Raw genomic sequence first — 24,844 nt, 5'->3', positions numbered from 1 at the left:
CTGCCAGGGCTTCTCCAACCTGGAGAGTGCTGTTCCCTACGCTGGCATCACTCTGGCCCTGGTCATGACTCTGTTCCCCTGCAGCATCGGAATCCTCATCAACTACTACAGGCCGCAGTACTCCAAGACTATTACTAAGGTAGAGTCCAGTACACAGTACTCCAAGACTATTACTAAGGTAGAGTCCAGTACACAGTACTCCAAGACTATTACTAAGGTAGAGTCAAGTACACAGTACTCCAAGACTATTACTAAGGTAGAGTCCAGTACACAGTACTCCAAGACCATTACTAAGGTAGAGTCCAGTACACAGTACTCCAAGACTATTACTAAGGTAGAGTCCAGTACACAGTACTCCAAGACTATTACTAAGGTAGAGTCCAGTACACAGTACTCCAAGACTATTACTAAGGTAGAGTCAAGTACACAGTACTCCAAGACTATTACTAAGGTAGAGTCCAGTACACAGTACTCCAATACCATTACTAAGGTAGAGTCCAGTACACAGTACTCCAAGACTATTACTAAGGTAGAGTCCAGTACACAGTACTCCAAGACTATTACTAAGGTAGAGTCAAGTACACAGTACTCCAAGACTATTACTAAGGTAGAGTCCAGTACACAGGACTCCAAGACTATTACTAAGGTAGAGTCCAGTACACAGTACTCCAAGACTATTACTAAGGTAGAGTCAAGTACACAGTACTCCAAGACTATTACTAAGGTAGAGTCCAGTACACAGTACTCCAAGACCATTACTAAGGTAGAGTCCAGTACACAGTACTCCAAGACTATTACTAAGGTAGAGTCCAGTACACAGTACTCCAAGACTATTACTAAGGTAGAGTCCAGTACACAGTACTCCAAGACTATTACTCAGGTAGAGTCCAGTACACAGTACTCCAAGACTATTACTAAGGTAGAGTCCAGTACACAGTACTCCAAGACTATTACTCAGGTAGAGTCCAGTACACAGTACTCCAAGACCATTACTAAGGTAAAGTACTGCACATTACAAAGTACTACAGACCATCACTAAGGTGGAGTACAGTACAGTACTACAGACCATCACTAAGGCGGAGTACAATACAATACAGTACTACAAACCATCACTAAGGTGGAGTACAGTACACAGTACTACAGACCATCACTAAGGTAGAGTACAGTACAGTACAGTACTACAGACCATCACTAAGGTGGAGTACAGTACAGTACACAGTACTACAGACCATCACTAAGGTGGAGTACAGTACACAGTACTACAGACCATCACTAAGGTAGAGTACAGTACAATACAGTACTACAGACCATCACTAAGGCGGAGTACAATACAGTACTACAAACCATCACTAAGGTGGAGTACAGTACACAGTACTACAGACCATCACTAAGGCGGAGTACAGTACAATACAGTACTACAGACCATCACTAAGGTGGAGTACAGTACAGTACACAGTACTACAGACCATCACTAAGGTAGAGTACAGTACAGTACTACAGACCATCACTAAGGTGGAGTACAGTACAATACAGTACTACAGACCATCACTAAGGTGGAGTACAGTACAGTACACAGTACTACAGACCATCACTAAGGTAGAGTACAGTACAGTACTACAGACCATCACTAAGGTGGAGTACAGTACAATACAGTACTACAGACCATCACTAAGGTGGAGTACAGTACAGTACTACAGACCATCACTAAGGTAGAGTACAGTACAATACAGTACTACAGACCATCACTAAGGTAGAGTACAGTACAGTACTACAGACAATAACTAAGGTGGAGTACAGTACAATACAGTACTACAGATCATCACTAAGGTAGAGTACAGTACAATACTACAGACCATCACTAAGGTAGAGTACAGTACAGTACACAGTACTACAGACCATCACTAAGGTGGAGTACAGTACAATACAGTACTACAGACCATCACTAAGGTAGAGTACAGTACAATACTACAGACCATCACTAAGGTAGAGTACAGTACAGTACACAGTACTACAGACCATCACTAAGGTGGAGTACAGTACAATACAGTACTACAGACATCACTAAGGTAGAGTACAGTACAGTACTACAGACCATCACTAAGGTAGAGTACAGTACAATACTACAGACCATCACTAAGGTAGAGTACAGTACAGTACACAGTACTACAGACCATCACTAAGGTGGAGTACAGTACAGTACTACAGACCATCACTAAGGTAGAGAACAGTACAGTACTACAGACCATCACTAAGGTGGAGTACAGTACTACAGACCATCACTAAGGTGGAGTACAGTACTACAGACCATCACTAAGGTAGAGTCCAGTACCCAGTACTACAGACCATCACTAAGGTAGAGTACAGTACTACAGACCATCACTAAGGTAGAGTACAGTACAGTACTACAGACCATCACTAAGGTAGAGTACAATACAGTACTACAGACCATCACTAAGGTAGAGTACAGTACTACAGACCATCACTAAGGTAGAGTACAGTACAGTACTACAGACCATCACTAAGGTAGAGTACAATACAGTACTACAGACCATCACTAAGGTGGAGTACAGTACTACAGACCATCACTAAGGTAGAGTACAGTACAGTACTACAGACCATCACTAAGGTAGAGTACAGTACTACAGACCATCACTAAGGTAGAGTACAGTACAGTACTACAGACCATCACTAAGGTGGAGTACAGTACAGTACTACAGACCATCACTAAGGTAGAGTACAGTACAACAGACCATCACTAAGGTGGAGTACAGTACTACAGACCATCACTAAGGTACAGTACAGTACTACAGACCATCACTAAGGTGGAGTACAGTACTACAGACCATCACTAAGGTACAGTACAGTACAGTACTACAGACCATCACTAATGTGGAGTACAGTACAGTACTACAGACCATCACTAAGGTAGAGTACAGTACAGTACTACAGACCATCACTAAGGTAGAGTACAGTACAGTACTACAGACCATCACTAAGGTGGAGTACAGTACTACAGACCATCACTAAGGTGGAGTACAGTACTACAGACCATCACTAAGGTGGAGTACAGTACTACAGACCATCACTAAGGTGGAGTACAGTACTACAGACCATCACTAAGGTAGAGTACAGTACTACAGACCACCACTAAGGTGGAGTACAATACAGTACTACAGACCATCACTAAGGTAGAGTACAGTACTACAGACCATCACTAAGGTAGAGTACAGTACAGTACTACAGACCATCACTAAGGTAGAGTACAGTACTACAGACCACCACTAAGGTGGAGTACAGTACTACAGACCATCACTAAGGTGGAGTACAGTACTACAGACCATCACTAAGGTGGAGTACAGTACTACAGACCATCACTAAGGTAGAGTACAGTACAGTACTACAGACCATCACTAAGGTAGAGTACAGTACAGTACTACAGACCATCACTAAGGTAGAGTACAGTACTACAGACCATCACTAAGGTGGAGTACAGTACTACAGACCACCACTAAGGTGGAGTACAGTACTACAGACCATCACTAAGGTAGAGTACAGTACTACAGACCATCACTAAGGTAGAGTACAGTACTACAGACCATCACTAAGGTAGAGTACAGTACAGTACTACAGACCATCACTAAGGTAGAGTACAGTACTACAGACCACCACTAAGGTGGAGTACAGTACTACAGACCATCACTAAGGTGGAGTACAGTACTACAGACCATCACTAAGGTGGAGTACAGTACTACAGACCATCACTAAGGTAGAGTACAGTACTACAGACCATCACTAAGGTGGAGTACAGTACTACAGACCATCACTAAGGTAGAGTACAGTACAGTACTACAGACCATCACTAAGGTAGAGTACAGTACTACAGACCATCACTAAGGTGGAGTACAGTACTACAGACCACCACTAAGGTGGAGTACAGTACTACAGACCATCACTAAGGTGGAGTACAGTACTACAGACCATCACTAAGGTAGAGTACAGTACAGTACTACAGACCACCACTAAGGTGGAGTACAGTACTACAGACCACCACTAAGGTGGAGTACAGTACTACAGACCATCACTAAGGTGGAGTACAGTACTACAGACCACCACTAAGGTGGAGTACAGTACTACAGACCATCACTAAGGTGGAGTACAGTACTACAGACCATCACTAAGGTAGAGTACAGTACAGTACTACAGACCATCACTAAGGTAGAGTACAGTACTACAGACCATCACTAAGGTGGAGTACAGTACTACAGACCATCACTAAGGTAGAGTACAGTACAGTACTACAGACCATCACTAAGGTAGAGTACAGTACTACAGACCATCACTAAGGTAGAGTACAGTACAGTACTACAGACCATCACTAAGGTAGAGTACAGTACTACAGACCACCACTAAGGTGGAGTACAGTACTACAGACCATCACTAAGGTGGAGTACAGTACTACAGACCATCACTAAGGTGGAGTACAGTACTACAGACCATCACTAAGGTAGAGTACAGTACAGTACTACAGACCACCACTAAGGTGGAGTACAGTACTACAGACCATCACTAAGGTGGAGTACAGTACTACAGACCATCACTAAGGTGGAGTACAGTACTACAGACCATCACTAAGGTAGAGTACAGTACAGTACTACAGACCACCACTAAGGTGGAGTACAGTACTACAGACCATCACTAAGGTGGAGTACAGTACTACAGACCATCACTAAGGTGGAGTACAGTACTACAGACCATCACTAAGGTAGAGTACAGTACAGTACTACAGACCATCACTAAGGTGGAGTACAGTACTACAGACCATCACTAAGGTGGAGTACAGTACTACAGACCATCACTAAGGTGGAGTACAGTACTACAGACCATCACTAAGGTAGAGTACAGTACAGTACTACAGACCACCACTAAGGTGGAGTACAGTACTACAGACCATCACTAAGGTGGAGTACAGTACTACAGACCATCACTAAGGTGGAGTACAGTACTACAGACCATCACTAAGGTGGAGTACAGTACTACAGACCATCACTAAGGTAGAGTACAGTACAACAGACCATCACTAAGGTAGAGTACAGTACTACAGACCACCACTAAGGTAGAGTACAGTACAACAGACCATCACTAAGGTAGAGTACAGTACTACAGACCATCACTAAGGTAGAGTACAGTACAGTACTACAGACCATCACTAAGGCGGAGTACAATACAATACAGTACTACAAACCATCACTAAGGTGGAGTACAGTACAGTACACAGTACTACAGACCATCACTAAGGTAGAGTACAGTACAACAGACCATCACTAAGGTAGAGTACAGTACTACAGACCATCACTAAGGTGGAGTACAGTACAGTACACAGTACTACAGACCATCACTAAGGTAGAGTACAGTACTACAGACCATCACTAAGGTAGAGTACAGTACTACAGACCATCACTAAGGTAGAGTACAGTACTACAGACCATCACTAAGGTAGAGTACAGTACTACAGACCATCACTAAGGTAGAGTACAGTACTACAGACCATCACTAAGGTAGAGTACAGTACTACAGACCATCACTAAGGTAGAGTACAGTACTACAGACCATCACTAAGGTAGAGTACAGTACTACAGACCATCACTAAGGTAGAGTACAGTACTACAGACCATCACTAAGGTAGAGTACAGTACTACAGACCATCACTAAGGTAGAGTACAGTACTACAGACCATCACTAAGGTAGAGTACAGTACAGTACTACAGACCACCACTAAGGTGGAGTACAGTACTACAGACCATCACTAAGGTAGAGTACAGTACACAGTATACTACAGTGCTCCAAGACCATCATTATGGCATGGAGCATACAGGTCATTCAATCAAGACCTGGGTCAAATAGCCAAGTCAAACTGCGCTTAACTCTGAGTAATCCCAAAAGTGCACATTTCAAGCTAAATCAAGTGCACCCCAACGGACAATTTCAGTAGAGTATATAAAAGTATTATTCTCCTATTCTTTTCCCTCTCTCTCCAGGTTGGTCTGTCCCTTCTGTTGATGTCCATGGTAGTGATCGGCCTGTTGGTCAGCATGACCGTAGGAGGGATGGATCTGATGCTGACCGTCCTGTCCCCCCCACTCATAGCCACCGCTGCCCTCATGCCCCTCATTGGCTACACCTTCGGATACGTCCTCTCATACCTCTTCAAACTAAACGGATCGTAAGTCATGGTGACGATAGTGTTAAGGATGATGGTTTTTCTTTAGTAAAACATTTCTTGATTTAGAGAAAATACATATACATTCCAGCTGGAACTCCATGGTCAATCAATCTGTTCAAGTTTCCTTATTTGGACTTCCTGTTCCTCAAGGGGGCGGAGGACCATCGCTATGGAGACAGGCTGCCAGAACATCCAGCTGTGTTCCACCATTCTGAAGGTGGCATTCCCTCCCGATGTGATTGGTCCACTCTACCTGTTCCCTATGATCTACATAGTGTGTCAGGTGGGAGAGGCCTTCCTGCTCATCGCCCTCTTCAGGGTTCACCAGAGGTTCTTTAAAACACCAAAGAAAGGTAGGCTTGACTGACCCCCGTCCGTGAGTGATATACAGTTACAAAGCACCTAGTCAGACCTGGACATCAGGTCACTTGTGATGACACAACGGAGGTTTTCACCTCAACTAGGAGACAGAGCACGTATTCATAAAGCATCTCCGAATAAGAGCGCTGATCTGGGACAAGGTTACCCGTGTCCATTAAATCTTATTCATTATTTTGCTAAATACTAAATCAGCACTCCTACTCATTCGCTTTATGAATACAGGCCCATTCTCCCAATCAAACTTAAAACCTACATTAGTTGTGTCATCACAAAACAAAGACCGGAGGACCCAGTTCAATCTTAGCTGTCCAGGTTGCTGTCATTTTGTCAGATGACAGCTAGCCCCAACGGTCCTCCTCTCTCGCTCTCTCCCCGTCCCACAGAGCAGCAGGTGTTCGAGGCCATGGATAAACAGCCAGAGGAGATGAAGCTCAGTGACGTGGCCGTCTAAAACGGCTGATCTGATGGAATTCAGATTCACATCAGCGCAGTCTGAAATGGACCCTGGTGATGTCATCAGGCTCATCTACCAGGAACTCTTACAAAATGTGGACTTAAAAAACACCCAGTACCCTGCACTTACAATGATGCATGGCAGCAGGCGTTTTGAAGGTGGATTGATTGTGCCAAGTGACTACACTGTATAAGTGTAGCAGTGTGTGTGTGGTATGACGTGTGTAATTAACCGAAAAGATAAACCTATGTACTGTTCCAACTACATAAGTACTTCTGATCAAAGACATGGTAGTGTCAATGTGTGGACAAGCTACAGAAAACATTGTAAAATAGTAATGTGACATTTTATTACTAAATATTGGTTTTAAGTTCAATTACTAAGAACATTAATAGTGGCACAATTTTGTTGAAGTTTAACTTCTCAAGTTGACATACACAAATTGTATTTTAATGCTTTATTTAAAACTGTTTATTGGTCATTTGCTTTGGGACTTGTTCTTTTTCCATGGAAATACAAATAACCTTCATATCAAACACTGAAAAAAAAAAAAAAATCATACTTCATGCTTTAGCGTACAAAATGTTTTATTTTCCAAACTATTGTCCAGGTGTTAAAACCTCTTCACAATAAGTTGTAAAAGGGAAATGTATATAATGCTATACAGAAACTAAAAGTACAGAGATACCACTCCATTTAAACATTCAATAGAAATTGGTTCAAATAAAAACACAGCATGTACAACAATGTTTTCACAAGGTGTCTTCACTGAGGATAAAACATCATCTTCACTGCCCGTCACAAAGTCTTCACTGAGGATAAAACATCTTCACAAAGTCTGACACACCAAAAAAAAGATGGCATCCTATTAAAAAATAATCATCATCACAGCATAAAACAAAACAATTCCCCAAACGGTTACCTTACGCCACCCCTACACTGAGATGAGAATGGTACGACCCAAAACCTTACCCAATCACATTCATTACCATCATGCAACAGGACTTGGAATTCTCAACTGTTCATGATATCAGAGCTGCCACCCAACAGCGGGCAGAGGGGAATCAAATCATACATGAGCTTTGAATTACAAAAACAAAAAAACAAAACCAAGTAAAAAATACTGACCGAAACAAAACCAAGGTTTCAGAATAAATGCTCAAACTGAAACCGTCATTGTGTTCAGAGTGTGATGCTTTTACCGAGGACACCCACCATGCTGCAGTAGGTCAAAGGTCAGCCATGTCAGAAGAGAGGGGGCCGGAGAGAGGAAACCGAGGGAAAACAGAGATAGCAGGCCCTGTAGTCTTACTAAAACAGTGTGTGTGTGTTCACGTTTGTCTTAATGGGAGTGTATTCATGTACTGTGTATGTGTGTGAGCGTTAGCTATGCGTGTGTTCATGTCAAAATGAGTGTATTCCTGTTCTCAATACTCAGTGGCGGCTGTCCGTGGACGGGGAACGAGAGCCACGAGACCTAGACCGAGACCTGGAAGGTGCACGCTGTGCAGGGGGAGGGGAGTGTGGAGAGGCAGACTTGCTTGGCTTGGAGGGCCGTTTGGAGGTCTCCTTAGCCCTGGGTGGTGGGGAGGCGGGGGCAGCCCCACCTCCTGCGCCTCCACGGGGGGCTGGGGAGCCGCTGTGGGACCGAGAGCGAGAGTAGTTCCTCTTGGGGGAGTGGGACCTGGAACGACGGGGTGTCCTGGAGCGGGACGGGGAACGGTTACGAGAACGGGAACGAGAGGAGCTCTCTGAGCGGGAACGACTCCTGGAACCCCTGGAGAAGAGGGAGGAGGAAAGACCCATTTTAATTCTATCACTTTTTGACCACACCCCTTTTGAGTCGAACTGGAACTTTCCATTCATACCCAAGTGGTCAGAAAGTTATGTTTTGGACCTGAATGCCAAAAACATTGAAGAGATAAAAGATCCTCAAAGTTGACCCATTTTGCATACCATACCTTCATCACTGTTAAATAAATCAGTTGAAAATTATTTTAAAAGCTTACAAACAGTTTTAAAACAATTTTATAATTTCTGGGGGAAAAGTTTACAAAATGCCCCCCCTTTAACATGAATCTAAAGACACGTGGAAACATCTAGAAGGGCTTATCCTCCAGACCACTCACCTCTTCTTAGCTGCCTCAATCAGCTTGATCTTCCTTCCATTGATCTCCTTGCCAGACAGCTTCTCAACTGCGTTTTTCAGATCGCTGTAAGAGGCGAATTCAACCACCCTGAAGACCGACATGACAAAACAAGAGTTCAGTAGGACACAACTGACATGGTGGTTTAAATGTCCACCGTTATATTAGGAGGAGTATGGATGTTGAAGAATGGCTGGGGAAATGCATTTTATTCTTACCCTTCGTTGAGCTTGGGGCGGTGGGCATCGGCGAACGTGACTTCCCCAGCCTGTCTCATGAAATCTTTCAGGTCCTACACAACGACAGGCTAAATTAGGACCGTACCAGGACACAACGCTGTCAAAATAATGCATAATATTTCCCCAAAGAGAGAGAGACGGTTAGATATCATAGAGCAACTACAGAGGCTAACAGATAAAGAGAGGGGTCCAAGAACCTCAGAGAACACGGCAAAATGACTGGCTGTCTGGTCCAGCAACAAAGACATTACGTTACAAAAGTAGCTGTCAGTTAACGGTCAGGTCTGTCTGTGTGCGAAGGGACCAAATTGACAGAACTAGCGGTTCAGAAACTCCACACACTTCCCTAAGAAACTCCTTTGCAGCTAAGCCAAAAGAAGAGCTAGGCAAAATGGCCAAAAAGTATTCAACTGAACAGAGGATACAAAGCCCTACTGTATATCAGTTTAAGGAAATGTGATGAAAGCCTTCCCCGGAAGAACAAATTGCTGTTTACACAGGCAGCCCATTCTGATCTTTTTCCCCCTCCACTAATTGGTATTTTGACCAATCATATCAGCTCTGAAACAGATCTGATGAGATTGGTCAAAAGACCAAATTAGTGGAAAGAAGATCAGAACGGCGAGCGTTAATCAAGATGGAGGAATTCAGATATGACGTCATTGTTTTAGCACTATCCACTGAGTCTTTAAAACTACGGCACGCAACATGGTTCAATGTGCCTAATAAATCTTTTTTTTTTCTCCCTCTAATTTCTGGCATCCTTAAGCTAAAATTGGGATCATGTACACTGCTAATGAATATAGAAAAAAAAAAGTTACGGCGAGCAATGTACAATACGGAGAACTTAACAAAACAAGGCATTTGTGGTAAGTGCATGTGGGCCGCAATCTTTACGCACCTCCACTAGAGAGAAATAGTAATTGCGTCTTTTTGTAGGCACTAACTACGTCATGGTTAGTTGGACAAAGCCTACGGGGAAATTAACAGCGGTTTTTTTAAAGCATTTATTTAAATAGCAAAAAGCTTCATAATTCATAAAAAGGTAATGTTAACTGACTGCAATTATCTCAATAGAACAAAACGTATATGATCTCTTAAGCTTGTGTTAACCTCAGACCTTATCTTTCGGCATTTATTCCAAAACCCCATTCTTTCTCCATAGGGATGGCTATACTATGATAATCTTCATCAGCTAACGTCACTTTGTGAAATTTGAAGCATTTATGTACATAAAAAGGTAATGTTAACTGACTGCAATTATCTCACAGAAAACGTACAAGCGGTAACGCATTTTGGGGTTTCTAGGTCGAGCTCCATTGGGCTGCCTGTGTAAACACAAATGTTATTGGATCTGTAAAATGGAGGAAGCTAAAGTCAAATAGACCTGAAAAAAAATGTCTTTGGATTTTACATTGTCTCAAATTATTGGAACCCCGCTCTCTTTAAAACAACTACACAGAATAGTCAATATAAACATAACAGCCTGCATGACCAGCAGATCTTTTTTTGTGTTGAGCAGCACTAAGAGCCCTGTTGTCTCTGGCTAGAAAGGAGTTCCCTAACGGCCGGCACGGGAACCCCGTCTCGGGCTCGGCACCCCCCTCAGTCTCAGTACAGTGAGGAAGAGAGGAAACCAATACCTGTGACCCCCTTGGAGCGGGGCCGCAGCAGACTCTCCTAGTTCATCATACCATAACCACCTTGATCGCACCTCGTGATCCAACCTTGACCTCTCGTGACCTCGCTCAGCAGATTTGATCCACCTCTGGGTACCTCTCGCGATGTGAGGACGGAACCACAGCACACAGGGGGAATTGGGGGGGGGGGGGGGATATGGATCGATCGAAGCCTCTCAAATTAACGGACCACCATCGATCAGACAAATACGGTGCCACCATCATGAACACCATCATCGACTCTCTTTCTGCCTCTCTGTGATATCTCTGTCAGCACGGCGCTCCGGCCGTTGAGGCCCCCCACCGGGGGGGAGGGGCAGCCAGCCACGCCAGCGCTTCTAGAGCAGAGCGAGTAGTGGGGACCCGGGGGTGGGACCTCACCCTCTCATACGACCAGCAGGAGGAGAGGAACCAACTACCAGTGGGCTGACTGGCACGACATGGCTCAACCCAGAGAGAGGGACCCTGATTGGGTTAACTCCACCATAAGAAGCGCTCTCTTCCATACGACACAACAGTCAGGCTGGCAAATAAAGGGGTGAAGAATTGGTTAAAATTAAAAAACAGACAAATTCGTTGTTTTCTTCCTTTTGTATCTAAAATCAACTGCATTCTTTAGATGCAGCAAATAGCTATGGCTGGCTGTTTTTCCACTGGAAGCTCTCAGGAAAAGGCTGGATATGTATTGAGAGCTCTTGATAGGTTATTAAATACTTTGCAAGGAGCTATTTGGGCCCATCACAACACATTTAGTGCTGTCGATTTTCATATTTATTTGCTCTCAGCCCATGGAATATTACCACATTCACTCCAATAAAACGTAGGTAAAAAAAGAAAAGAAAAAAGTATGAGTCTTGTATTAGTCTTTACCTGGACTGCACCAGGCAGCTGCCTTGAGATCATTACTAGTGAAGGTATCAGGTATAAAGCAGAGCGTTGTATTTCTCTCTGTCTGATCACTCAGAGCCTGGGGTTACTAACAGGCAGGTAGAGACACGCCCAGGTAAGGAACTCACCTGCCAGCTGACGCGGGATGACAGATTCTCCACGATGAGACGGTTCTCCGTACGCATCGGAGGAGGGTTCCTACTGTGATGGGGGGGGAGACAAAAAGAACAGTGAGAATCTTGCAGATGATCTAGAACCGTGGTTCCCTTACAGTGGGTGAGAACCCATTGGTGGGTCATCGTCACTCGTTTCTTCGTTTTAGCCGAAGGCCGGATTTGATCCTGACTAGTAGCCTAATACTTTTGCTGTGCTGGGAGAGAGAACCTCAGTGTTGATTCCTGTCCATTCATTATAATCTAACATGTTTATCAGATCCTAGATCGACACTCCAACGGAGATGTTATATGTATACAGCACCATGACTGACTAACAATAACAAAATATCTAAGAAATAGTTTAAAGGGGATGAGTGTAAATCCAGCCTAATCTAGGTTGGGATGAGAGCCGTGTCGGCCCCCCCCCCCCCCACGGAGCCGAGTTTGCTGGACTCCTAGATTAGGTTGGATTTACACTGCATAACCAAAGAGTATGTGGACAACTGCTTGTCGAATATCGCGTTCCAAATTCAAGGGCATGAATAATGGAGTTGGTCATTTCACGAAGCTCCCTACGAACAGTTATTGTGCGGACGTTGCTTCCAGAGGCAGTTTGGAACTCGGTAGTGAGTGTTTTACGCGCTCCCGTTCTGAGAGCCTGTGTGGCCTACCACTTCGCGGCTGAGCCGTTGTTGCTCCTAGACGTTTCCACTTCACAATAACAGCACTTACAGTTGACCGGGGGCAGCTCTAGCAGGGCGGCATCCTATGACGGTGCCACTTCAAAAGTCCCACTGAGCTCTTCATTACGGGCCATTCTACTGCCAATGTTAGTCTACGGAGATTGCATGGCTGTGTGCTCGATTTTATACACCGGTCAGCAACAGGTATGGCTGAAATAGCCGAATCCACTAATTTGAAGGAGTGTCCACATACTTTGTGTGTGTGTATGCATGTATGTATGTATGTATGTATGTATATATACATACCACACACACACATATATACATACACATTGCAATTTTCCAAAAGGTGCCTTGTATAGACAGAGTGTTGAATTAACTGTCATTTGAACTTACTCTGCTTGTTGTCCACTTGGTTGGTTGGTCCTTATGGAGATTTGAGACAAAATATCCACAGGAAAGTATTATTAAAACAGACTTTAAAAATGCTGGTACTGCCATTGAGATTTCTATAACCAGGCATATGCATGCACGCAATTATGTTGAGCGCGTGCCTCAGGTGACGAACAAAACCACACACAAAAAAAAACAGTGTTTTGAAGTTGGTTTAATAATACCTTCATGTGCGTATTTTGTCTCAAAAAATGTCCACATGTAAAGGGATTGTTCAGATGTCTGGAATCTACATGTTAGCGACGAGTGTGGAAAGTCCACACTGGGGAATTGTAAGACGCTAGCTGATAGTATGAATGTCCACGTACCTCCGACTATCCTGGGAGCCACGGCCGTAGCGATCCGGGAAGCGACCTCCACCACCTCCTCTGTCGCCACCACGTCCCCGGCCACCACGCAGGCGCACACGGGCGTGCTCAATGGTCACCCTGAGAGAGAGAGAGAGAAGAAGAAAAAAATAATAGGGGGAGAGAACATAGAGGGCTTGAGACAGAACAAAAAAGGCTATGGAAGGCTGTTATAATAGCCATGGTGGTGATGTGTAATGTCCACCATGAACAGAGATACCGCCACTCTACCTCTCATTACAGAGCTCCTTGCCGTCCAGTTCATAAACTGCATCCTCCGCATCCCTAGGATCATCAAACTCCTGGAGGAAATAGAACATTAAGATTACTATCCATTCTAGACTTCCTCTGCAACTAGCTAGCGGAGAAGGCCGAGTATGGCATTAGTAATGTAAACACCTTACTATGTTCATCTTTTAAAAATAAAATGTAAAAAAAAAAAATATTCGGTGTAATCCGCGTAAGCATATGCTGAATAAAACCTGGTTTTCTGAGCAAGCCTTCGAAGTAAACAGCTTAATCAGAGTTACAGCGGTGCATTTGATCTGCGCACGTGCTAGAACGAGCTTCCTCTTGCACGAGTGAAGGGAATTCTGGGGGAAAAAAACTTTACGTATAGGTTGTTTTCAATAAAACGTCACAATACGGTGCAGAGCGTTGGATTTGGCTGCTGGGGGACAAGGAGACCCCCAGCGCCGCTAAAACCCATTGACAAGTGCAGTTTAAGGGATTGTTAAATAAAATGTTATAACTATTTGGTTAATATCATAACCTCTTGAAGTGTATTGTCAGAAACACACATTTCTGATTATTCTACATTTAGCTCTAGTAGCGTTACAAAGCAAGTAACTGCATGCTTTTCACGATCAGTAAACATCAAATGATAATGTAATTTCAGATGCATGAGAATAGCCTATCCATTTGTCATGTAGCTAGCTAAGCAAACATGTCATTTAGCTTGCTTCAGAGATTAGGCTTTTGGAACGAGCACGTCCTGGTAAAGTTGTCAGTCGGACTAAATAATAATATGCCATTTAGCAGACGCTTTTATCCAAAGCGACTTACAGTCATGCGTGCATACATTTTTGTGTATGGGTGGTCCCGGGGATCGAACCCACTACCTTGGCGTTACAAGCGCCGTGCTCTACCAGCTGAGCTACAGAGGACCACAGGACTACTGTCATCACCACTTTAGATGGCAAGCAAATATAACCATCTAGTTTATCCCCTGAAAGTTAACTTGTTAACTAGCCACATTGACATGATCTGCTATTGGCTGACACACGCGCCTGCCCAATGTAGGCACGGCGTATACAGGCTACGTCAGGAAGATGTTATATGGAGACTGTTTGCTAATTGGCAAGACATCTTGCAGATGTATTTAGAATGCCTACAATCTAAATACTACATTGTTTATTCATGGGTGGCGTGTTTCGTCACAATATTTATTTTGAATGTTAGTTTTGGACCGATGCCCGACTGAGCATTCTACTCAACGCATCAATGAGTACTGATGAAGATATCTAAAGTGCATTAGTGGCTTGGAAATACAATGCCTTTCAAAAGGAGGCAAATAAATTAGTAGGAAAACCTTTTGTCATCATTTTGATGATGTCGCCAGATTGACTTTAGATGCAGCATAACGTTAGCTTGATTTTAGCTAGCTAAAGTTAGCATTGCTAGCTATTTTTGACAAACTTTGCTAACCAATGACAACATTGCCATCGGTCTAAAGTGAATTTGACAACATGATAACGCTGGCAAAGTTGTTTCCTACAAAAACATTTGACAACTTCAGCAATGTCATCGTATTTCCACGCACTATAGTGCAATTTTGACTAAACCGTCATCCGTCTCCTTCCAGAATGACTGGGCACCCCTTACTGCGCCGCCAGTAGAGGGCGACTTAAACTTTCATAACAACGGCACAACGCGACCGGGTGACGGCGGAGCATCCTATGAATACGTCGGCCAGGCATCAACATTCTATTCTGATTTACATTCTGATGTCTCGGCGACGTCTTGCCAATGTGCAAATGCTCTCAAAACTACATATTTCCTATGCATTTTGATACAAAAAATTGGCCAAAGACGCGGGTGCTTACTGGGTAGCTAGCCAATTCAACGTGGTCCATCAATCAATGTAGCCTATAATGTCTGTCAGCAACAGTCGTGATCAAACACTTAAAAACAATGTTGAAAAGGGGATATGTTAGCCAACTTCGCTAGGTAGCCCTACGTTGGTTGGAGAAAAAAAGTACATTAGGTCTACTTTCCACTATGTTAAGTGAACTGCACAAAGTTTCTACCGGTAGCTTGCAAAGTAAACATCTGCCAACAGTACATCGGCAAAACCACCCTTCTTTCTGCCGATTGACAGGCAGAGCCCACAAAGGATGGGAAATTAACCTAAACCACTCATACTTGTCAGGTAGAGTTACCTTTTATAATCACTCAAATATCCAATAAATAGTGGCCAATATTGAGAAATCGTGAAGATACCCTAATAAATCTAAAATAACATGATCAATTGATGTTTAGTGATCATGACAAGCATGCAGTTACAGTGGGGAAAAAAACTATTTAGTCAGCCACCAATTGTGCAAGTTCTCCCACTTAAAAAGATTAGGCCTGTAATTTTCATCATAGGTACACGTCAACTATGACAGAAAAAAATGAGGAAAAGAGATCCAGAAAATCACATTGTAGGATTTTTTATGAATCTATTTGCAAATTATGGTGGAAAATAAGTATTTGGTCAATAACAAAAGTTTCTCAATACTTTGTTATATACCCTTTGTTGGCAATGACACAGGTCAAACGTTTTCTGTAAGTCTTCACAAGGTTTTCACACACTGTTGCTGGTATTTTGGCCCATTCCTCCATGCAGATCTCCTCTAGAGCAGTGATGTTTTGGGGCTGTCGCTGGGCAACACGGACTTTCAACTCCCTCCAAAGATTTTCTATGGGGTTGAGATCTGGAGACTGGTAGGCCACTCCAGAACCTTGAAATGCTTCTTACGAAGCCACTCCTTCGTTTCCCGGGCGGTGTGTTTGGGATCATTGTCATGCTGAAAGTCCCAGCCACGTTTCATCTTATATGCCCTTGCTGATGGAAGGAGGTTTTCACTCAAAATCTCACGATACATGGCCCCATTCATTCTTTCCTTTACACGGATCAGTCGTCCTGGTCCCTTTGCAGAAAAACAGCCTCAAAGCATGATGTTTCCACCCCCATGCTTCACAGTAGGTATGGTGTTCTTTGGATGCAACTCAGCATTCTTTGTCCTCCAAACACGACGAGTTGAGTTTTTACCAAAAAGTTCTATTTTGGTTTCATCTGACCATATGACATTCTCCCAATCCTCTTCTGGATCATCCAAATGCACTCTAGCAAACTTCAGATGGGCCTGGACATGTACTGGCTTAAGCAGGGGGACACGTCTGGCACTGCAGGATTTGAGCCCCTGGCGGCGTAGTGTGTTACTGATGGTAGGCTTTGTTACTTTGGTCGCAGCTCTCTGCAGATCATTCACTAGGTCCCCCCGTGTGGTTCTGGGATTTTTGCTCACCGTTCTTGTGATCATTTTGACCCCACGGGGTGAGATCTTGCGTGGAGCCCCAGATCGAGTGAGATTATCAGTGGTCTTGTATGTCTTCCATTTCCTAATAATTGCTCCCACAGTTGATTTCTTCAAACCAAGCTGCTTACCTATTGCAGATTCAGTCTTCCCAGCCTGGTGCAGGTCTACAATTTTGTTTCTGGTGTCCTTTGACAGCTCTTTGGTCTTGGCCATAGTGGAGTTTGGAGTGTGACTGTTTGAGGTTGTGGACAGGTGTCTTTTATACTGATAACAAGTTCAAACAGGTGCCATTAATACAGGTAACGACTGGAGGACAGAGGAGCCTCTTAAATAAGAAGTTACAGGTCTGTGAGAGCCAGAAATCTTGCTTGTTTGTAGGTGACCAAATACTTATTTTCCACCATAATTTGCAAATAAATTCATTAAAAATCCTACAATGTGATTTTCTGGATTTGTTTTCTCAATTTGTCTGTCATAGTTGACGTGTACCTATGATGTAAATTACAGGCCTCTCTCATCTTTTTTAGTGGGAGAACTTGCACAATTGGTGGCTGACTAAATACTTTTTTTCCCCCACTGTACTTGCTGTATAACTGATTAGAGCTAAGTGTGCGCACTTGTTTTGCACGGAATAGGCCGGAAAGTAGCCTGACTATGCTCTTTAAGAGGATATGATATTAAAACCAAATAGTTAACATTTACTTAACAATTCCTTGAGAACAGCACACTTGTCAGGTGGTCTCAGCAGGCAAATCGAACACTCTGCATCTTATTTTGACGTTTTATTGGTAACGACCTATTCATCTTCAGAAATAGTTCACATACAAATTCACTCAGGCATTTACTCCGATTTCAGATCACTCTCGTCTGCGTGTGCCAGAGCGCAGAATAACTGATGGATTTACGAACGCGCAACACCTGTTGAATATGACCGGTGTCAATAAACGTGGGCAAAAAATAATAATAATAAGAACACCCATTAAATTGTTCCCAGCAGCACAGTTAGACGCTCTACAGAACATGAAAACAGCCGAACCAGCTTTGCTAGGGCGAATAAAAAAAAAAAAAAAGGTCAGTGAGGTGTTCTCTCATTTGTGTCTAGAAGTAGCTAGCAAGCTAGCCAACTTTAGCCGGTTAGCTTGGGTGCTTGACTGCTGGTCTTCCCTTTAAAAAAATATATACAGTTTTGAAACTGCAGTCGACTAAGGTATTTCGGACGCAGTAATTGCAAAATCATATTTTGGGTTTTGAACACAGTATTTAATGCATACTGCACTCTGACTGCAATCTTTTTTCGTAAGGGCCGTGCCAGAGCGTATAGTTTGCGCACTAAACGCTCTGAATTTACCCATGACCCACACTGACTGCGATTCCCTCTGGAGTGCGCTCGGAAATTGGCGGCCGGGGTAGTGGTAGCCAGGTGGAAAGCATGGCCAGCCGTAGCAAAATGCTTGTTGAAATTCTCGATTATTGTAGATTTATCGGTGGTGATAGTGTTTCCTAGCCTCAGTGCAGTGGGCAGCTGGGAGGAGGTGCTCTTATTCTCCATGGACTTTACAGTGTCCCAACACTTTTTGACCAGCTCGGAAGCCTTTGCTTTCCTAACTGCTTGTGTATATTGGTTCCCAACCTCCCTGAAAAGTTGCATATCGCGGGGGCTATTCGATGCTAATGCAGTAAGCCACACAATATGTCTGAACTCAGAATCGAATTGGCTTCACAAAAATAACACGTTCGCTGTGGTAGAATGTTTATTTTGATCTGCGATTTTCTGCATTTATCAAAGTCCCATCAGGTAGCCAGATTTCAGATGTGCCCATGAAAACAGGATTATTAGGGAAATCGTTCTTGCAAAGCATGTAAACATTTAAATGAACTATTATATTAAATCGGACTATTCTCAATAACCTTATTGTGTGCATGTACTCATTTGTGTGTGGACTGACCACAAAACTAAAAGCTTGTAAGCGCGTTCACTACACCTCGACAAGAGCCAACTGCCTCCTTATAATTCGAACACACCGACTGTGTCATGGTACACCAGAAGTACATTCATTTCCAATGGAGCGTTTGAGGCAGTGCGTTCTGTGTGGTGCATACGTTGGTTTTATCGAATTTGCGCGTCAAACTGTATGTGTAAACGAGTTGACAGACATGGTAGCAGAAGGTGAATGTTCAACGCAATGCTGCAAGGCAAACGCAGCGTTCCATTGAAAATGAATGTACTTCTGGTGTACCATAATATAATAATAAGCCATTTAGCAGACGCTTTTATCCAAAGCGACTTACATTCATGCGTGCATACATTTTTGTGTATGGGTGGTCCCGGGGATCGAACCCACTACCTTGGCGTTACAAGCGCCGTACTCTACCAGCTGAGCTACAGAGGACCATGACGCAGACACAGTCGGTGTGTTTGAAGCGTTAGAACAATGCGGTGTGAAAAGGCCGTGTGCATACTGATTTTGTGTGTGTGTATACTGACTTTGTGTGTATACTGACCACAAAACCAAAGCCCCTCTTGAGGTCGATGTCTCGGATGCGGCCATATCCTTTGAAGAATCTCTCCACGTCCTTCTCTCTGGCAGACGGGTTCAACCGGCCGACAAAAATGCGACATCCACTCATTCTGGCTGTAGGATGTGTATCTGATAACAAAACAGTAAAGAAAAACCAAAAAACACTTACGTTGACAAATATTCAACAACAAAAAAATAACTATATTGAAGGAATGTTGTTAGAACGTCGTGGCAGCTAACGTTAGCATATCAGAAATACTTCATGCGCACAACCACATCATTCATTAGCTAACAGCAATTTTTGCTAACGTCGGCTAGCTAGAAGTCCATCGTTCACAAATTGCAGAATGTAAAACAGAAGGTCGATACACTATCGAAATAAACAAATATAATATGCCGTGCAATATTGTATACTCATGCCGGAGAGGTTTCAAAACCGAGTATTTATCGTTATCTTAGCTGCGACAGTCATCGTGCACTTTTGGGGGCCTTGTGATTGCGTTTGCAAACGTAAGATAAACACCACAAAGAAGTTAACTAGCTTGTTAACCACATTGTTTCCGACTGCCAATACTAGTGCATTAACATTAGTTACATCCATTTTAATTGTGCAAATCTTCATTTTAACATACCTTTCTGTGTGTTTTCTTCTGAGGGATCGTCTTGCTGGCTGCTGCCTCTTCAAAACACAGCGAGAAAGACACGCACACAAAATGGAGTCTGTTTTCACTCGGCTTTTCAATGACACGGCGCACTAGTACTTTATCTAGCCGCTAGGTGTCACCCAGTCACAAGGTTCAAAATCTACATAAAACAATGGATGGTGGCGCTCGTCACTCGTCATAGTAGTAGGGGACCCAATATAAAATGGCACGGCGCTTTATGTCCTCAGACTTGATTGTATGTTGATGTACAGGTAAATGCTGCTGTTGCGTTTACAGTTAGTAAGACGAACAGCTAGCCAGTATCATGATACTATATAGGCTGATGTTAGACACAATTTTGCACTCCAATGAGGTGCGGTTGTCCTGGAGTGTCCTTGAGGAGGTCACAGTGGGGTAGGCTTCAAAGTATCTGTTCTCTACAGGCCTTCCACCCATGTTTACTATGGATCTATCGATCTTTTAGCCTGCTTACTCACTACACATCAATCTTTGGGCCGCTGAATAAAAACCACCGAAGACAGATCAATTCAGGTGTTCTTAAAATGTCTGTGTCGTAGCTGGCCGTGACCGGGAGACCCATGGGGCGGCGCACAATTGGCCCAGCGTCGTCCAGGATAGGGGAGGAAATGGCCGGCAGGGATGTAGCTCAGTTGGTTGAGCATGGCGTTTGCAACGCCAGGGTTGTGGGTTCAATTCCCACGGGGGGCCAGTAAAAAAATATATATATATATAAAAAAAAGAATGATGTATGCACTCACTAACTGTAAGTGTCTGCTAAATGACTAAAATGTAAATGTAATGTCTAGGCCCTCTTAAACAGTGAGGTCCAACCTTTCGGTTTCATTTAATGAATCATAGGTTTAAATGGTTTTATTGAACTGTGATAGACTACATCCAATTTGCTGAGTAGAGTGTTGGAAGCTGTTTTGTAAATGACATCGCCGAAGTCAAGGATCGGTAGGTCAGTTTTACGAGGGCATGTTTGGCAGCATGAGTGAAGGAGGCTTTGTTGCGAAATAGGAAGCCGATTCTAGATTTAACTTTGGATTGGAGATGCTTAATGTGAGTCTGGAAGGAGAGTTTACGGTCTAACCAGACACCTAGGTATTTGTAGTTGTCCACATATTCTATGTCAGACCTGCCGAGAGTAGTGATTCTAGTCGGGCGGGCGGGTGCAAGCAGCGTTCGATTGAAGAGCATGCATTTAGTTTTACTAGCGTTTAAGAGCAGTTGGAGGCCACGGAAGGAGTGTTGTATGGCATTGAAGTTCGTTTGGAGGTTTGTTAACACAGTGTCCAATGAAGGGCCAGATGTATACAAAATGGTGTCGTCTGCGTAGAGGTGGATCTGAGAGTCACCAGCAGCAAGAGCGACATCATTGATATACACAGAGAATAGAGTCGGCCCGAGAATTGAACCCTGTGGCACCCCCATAGAGACTGCCAGAGGTCCAGACAACAGGCCCTCCGATTTGACACATTGAACTCTATCTGAGAAGTAGTTGGTGAACCAGGTGAGGCAGTCATTTGAGAAACCAAGGCTATTTAGTCTGCCAATAAGAATGCGGTGATTGACAGAGTCAAAAGCCTTGGCCAGGTCGATGAAGACGGCTGCACAGTACTGTCTTTTATCGATCGCGGTTATTATATTGTTTAGGACCTTGAGCGTGGCTGAGGTGCACCTATGACCAGCTCGGAAACCAGATTGCATAGCGGAGAAGGTACGGTGGGATTCGAAATGGTCGGTGATCTGAGTGTTGCTTTAGCAGTATGCTTAGGGTCATTGTCCTGCTGGAAGGTGAACCTCCGTCCCAGTCTCAAATCTCTGGAAGACTGAAACAGGTTTCCCTCAAGAATTTCCCTGTATTTAGCGCCTTCCATCATTCCTTCAATTCTGACCAGTTTCACAGTCCCTGCCGATGAAAAACATCCCCACAGCATGATGCTGCCACCACCATGCATCACTGTGGGGATGGTGTTCTCGGGGTGATGAGAGGTCTTGGGTTTGCGCTAGACATAGCGTTTTTTCCTTGATGGCCAAAAAGCTCAATTTTAGTCTCATCTGACCAGAGTACCTTCTTCCATATGTTTGGGGAGTCTCCCAAATGCCTTTTGGCGAACACCAAACGTGTTTGCTTATATTTGTCTTTAAGCAATGGCTTTTTTCTGGCACTCTTCCGTAAAGCCCAGCTCTGTGGAGTGCACAGCTTAAAGTGGTTCTATGGACAGATACTCCAATATCTGCTGTGGAGCTTTGCAGCTCCTTCAGGGTTATCTTTGGTCTCTTTGTTGCCTCTCTGATTAATGCCCTCCTTGCCTGGTCTGTGAGTTTTGGTGGGCGGCCCTCTCTTGGCAGGTTTGTTGTGGTGCCATATTCTTTCCATTTTTAAATAATGGATTTAAATGGTGCTCCGTGGGATGTTCAAAGTTTTGGATATTTTTTTTATATAACGCAACCCTGATCTGTACTTCTCCACAACTTTGTCCCTGACCTGTTTGGAGAGCTCCTTGGTCTTCATGGTGCCGCTTGCTTAGTGGTGTTGCAGACTCTGGGGCCTTTCAGAACAGGTGTATATATACACTGAGATCCTGTGACACTTAAAGTCAACCTGTGTGCAATCTAACTAATTATGTGACTTCTGAAGGTAATTGGTTGCACCAGATCTTATTTAGGGGCTTCATAGCAATGGGGGTGAATACATATGCACGCACCACTTTTCCGTTATTTATTTTGTATAATTTTTTTGAAACCACTTCACCAATTTGAACTATTTTGTGTATGTCCATTACATGAAATGCAAATACAAATCTATTTAAATTACAGGTTGTAATGCAACAAAATAGGAAAAATGCCAAGGGGGATGAATACTTTTGCAAGGCACTGTATGATCTTCAATGTAAAAACACACATCACATCTCACACACACACTTTCAAAAAAGCTTTAATTAGAAATAGTTATATACACACGGTATAATTAAATTAAACTTTATACAAATATTAAAAATACGATCTTCACACCCCACTGCAACGTACAGAGGAAAAAAACAAAACATGAACGCATTGAAATGCAGAATCAAGAGATGGACTTTGTTTTCATTGTCATTTAGGAAACAACGGTGGTCTGGATGGAAAAAAATAGTTACAAGCTTTTTAAATCCCTTAACACGCAAAATTTAAAAATGTCTAATAGACAGAAAAGAAAGTGATTTGTTTCAGGTGCTTAGGCTTTTGAATATCAGTTGCTGAAGAAGCCTTGGGGAGGACAGAGAGAAGGATGGACTTTCTTTAGTCGCGTCCAAAAACAAAAATAAAACGCATTGAAAAATACACAAGACAGTTGTATGACTAGAAAATACAAAAGTAAGGCCATTGGGAAACATTGAAGACGCTTCAATATCTAGCAGGTAAAGATGGAGGAAACTTCCGGTACAATTAGAAACAAAAAGAAAGTAATAAAATGTACAAGGTCTAAGGCAACGTTCTCTGTTTGCGTTTATGAAGCCATTGACAATCACAGGTGGACAGACCGACACAAATAAACAAAAAACCCAAAAATAAAATGTGAAAAAAAGAGTTTCAAAAAGCCAGACTAGACCCAGACCCTGTCTCCTCATCCTAAATGGGCTAGGGTGATGACCTCAACTCCCAAATGTATAGGAGTGGTTTCATCAACAGAGGTAAATTAAAAAACTGTGCTCACTTAAAATTTGAACTGAACATTTACAACGTAAAGATTACTGTTGTTGTTTCCTGCAACCAGTTGCAGTTGTGTCAATGCTCTGGTTTTGAAGCAAGGTTTTTCAGTTTAAGTCGCAGATCCACGAGGTTACTCTGAAGCAACTCTGCAGAAAATGGAGGACATTTTAATCCTTGAACATTTAAAATATACATCATGTACTGTATTCTTACAGTAAGGACTGTTTGTTCTTATGACCATTGTAAAAAGCAGGAAAAAAAGAGGGCAGCCATTTTGAACTGGGGTAGCTGTGTGAAGCCATCTCTACTAAGGGCAGGGATCCTGGGTACCATTTCCTGTGTACCCATTCTATGGGCATGTCCGTTCTCTCTCGCCTAACGTACACAGAGGCAAAGACACCCACACCCACACACACCCACACACACACTCTCACACACTCTCACACACACAAACACATTTTTAGCGAATCCGAACCAAGAGACAAACACCTCAAGTGGACCCAACCTTGCCCCACACGCAATAAATAGATTGAAAAAAAGAAATATATTATCTAATGTCCAGTCACCAAACACCAAATAAACATGTTTTCATCATGTAAAAAAAAACAACAACAAGGCCTTGGTTAATTTGACATTATAGTGCAGCCCTCTTCATTCATGAAACAGTCATATGTTGTTCAGTTCCACAGCCAGATACACACACACACACACACACACAGCCAGGCGGCAAAAAT

At 43.2% G+C, this 24,844-nt stretch overlaps 2 protein-coding genes across 3 annotated transcripts; one reads left to right on the top strand and one right to left on the bottom strand.

The window, feature by feature from the left end:
- Positions 1–4: 4 nt before the first annotated feature.
- On the top strand, positions 5–6,587 carry LOC311126269 (hepatic sodium/bile acid cotransporter-like; the record flags this gene model as incomplete). Its single annotated transcript, XM_084200281.1, has 3 exons — positions 5–139; positions 6,036–6,220; positions 6,371–6,587. Coding segments are annotated over 3 exons (537 nt in total), but the record flags the coding sequence as incomplete, so codon positions are not given.
- Positions 6,588–7,497: 910 nt separating this feature from the next.
- On the bottom strand, positions 7,498–20,471 carry LOC311126272 (serine/arginine-rich splicing factor 5-like). 2 transcript variants are annotated; one of them, XM_084200283.1, is made up of 9 exons: positions 20,382–20,471; positions 19,733–19,878; positions 13,878–13,948; positions 13,608–13,727; positions 13,243–13,272; positions 12,137–12,209; positions 9,421–9,494; positions 9,185–9,292; positions 7,498–8,832 (listed from the first exon to the last, which is right to left on the bottom strand). In XM_084200283.1, exons 2-9 carry the CDS (start codon positions 19,856–19,858, stop codon positions 8,490–8,492), a joined length of 945 nt encoding a protein of 314 aa, XP_084056409.1. In that variant the 5' UTR covers positions 19,859–19,878; positions 20,382–20,471; the 3' UTR covers positions 7,498–8,489. The 2 variants fall into 2 exon arrangements, with proteins under 2 accessions (XP_084056409.1, XP_084056410.1); XM_084200284.1 differs by lacking the exon at positions 13,243–13,272 and having other exon boundaries at positions 20,382–20,459.
- Between the last annotated feature and the right edge of the window lie 4,373 nt (positions 20,472–24,844).

This window comes from Coregonus lavaretus (assembly GCF_964263955.1).
Source record: "Coregonus lavaretus genome assembly, contig: HAP1_SCAFFOLD_5599, whole genome shotgun sequence".
Classification (NCBI taxonomy): domain Eukaryota; kingdom Metazoa; phylum Chordata; class Actinopteri; order Salmoniformes; family Salmonidae; genus Coregonus; species Coregonus lavaretus.
The sequence above is the reverse complement of the archived record's forward strand: the minus strand, read 5'-3'. Positions and strand labels throughout refer to the sequence as shown.

What these genes read in the sequence shown, in the direction of transcription:
- LOC311126272 (XM_084200283.1), bottom strand. Translation starts at nt 19,858, where the DNA reads ATGAGTGGATGTCGCATTTTTGTCGGCCGGTTGAACCCGTCTGCCAGA. An exon ending in CGCCCCAAGCTCAACGAAGG is followed by an intron (nt 9,293 to 9,420) that starts GTAAGAATAAAA and finishes GTCGGTCTTCAG; the next exon opens with GGTGGTTGAATTCGCCTCTT. An exon ending in ATTGAGGCAGCTAAGAAGAG is followed by an intron (nt 8,833 to 9,184) that starts GTGAGTGGTCTG and finishes CCTCTTCTCCAG; the next exon opens with GGGTTCCAGGAGTCGTTCCC.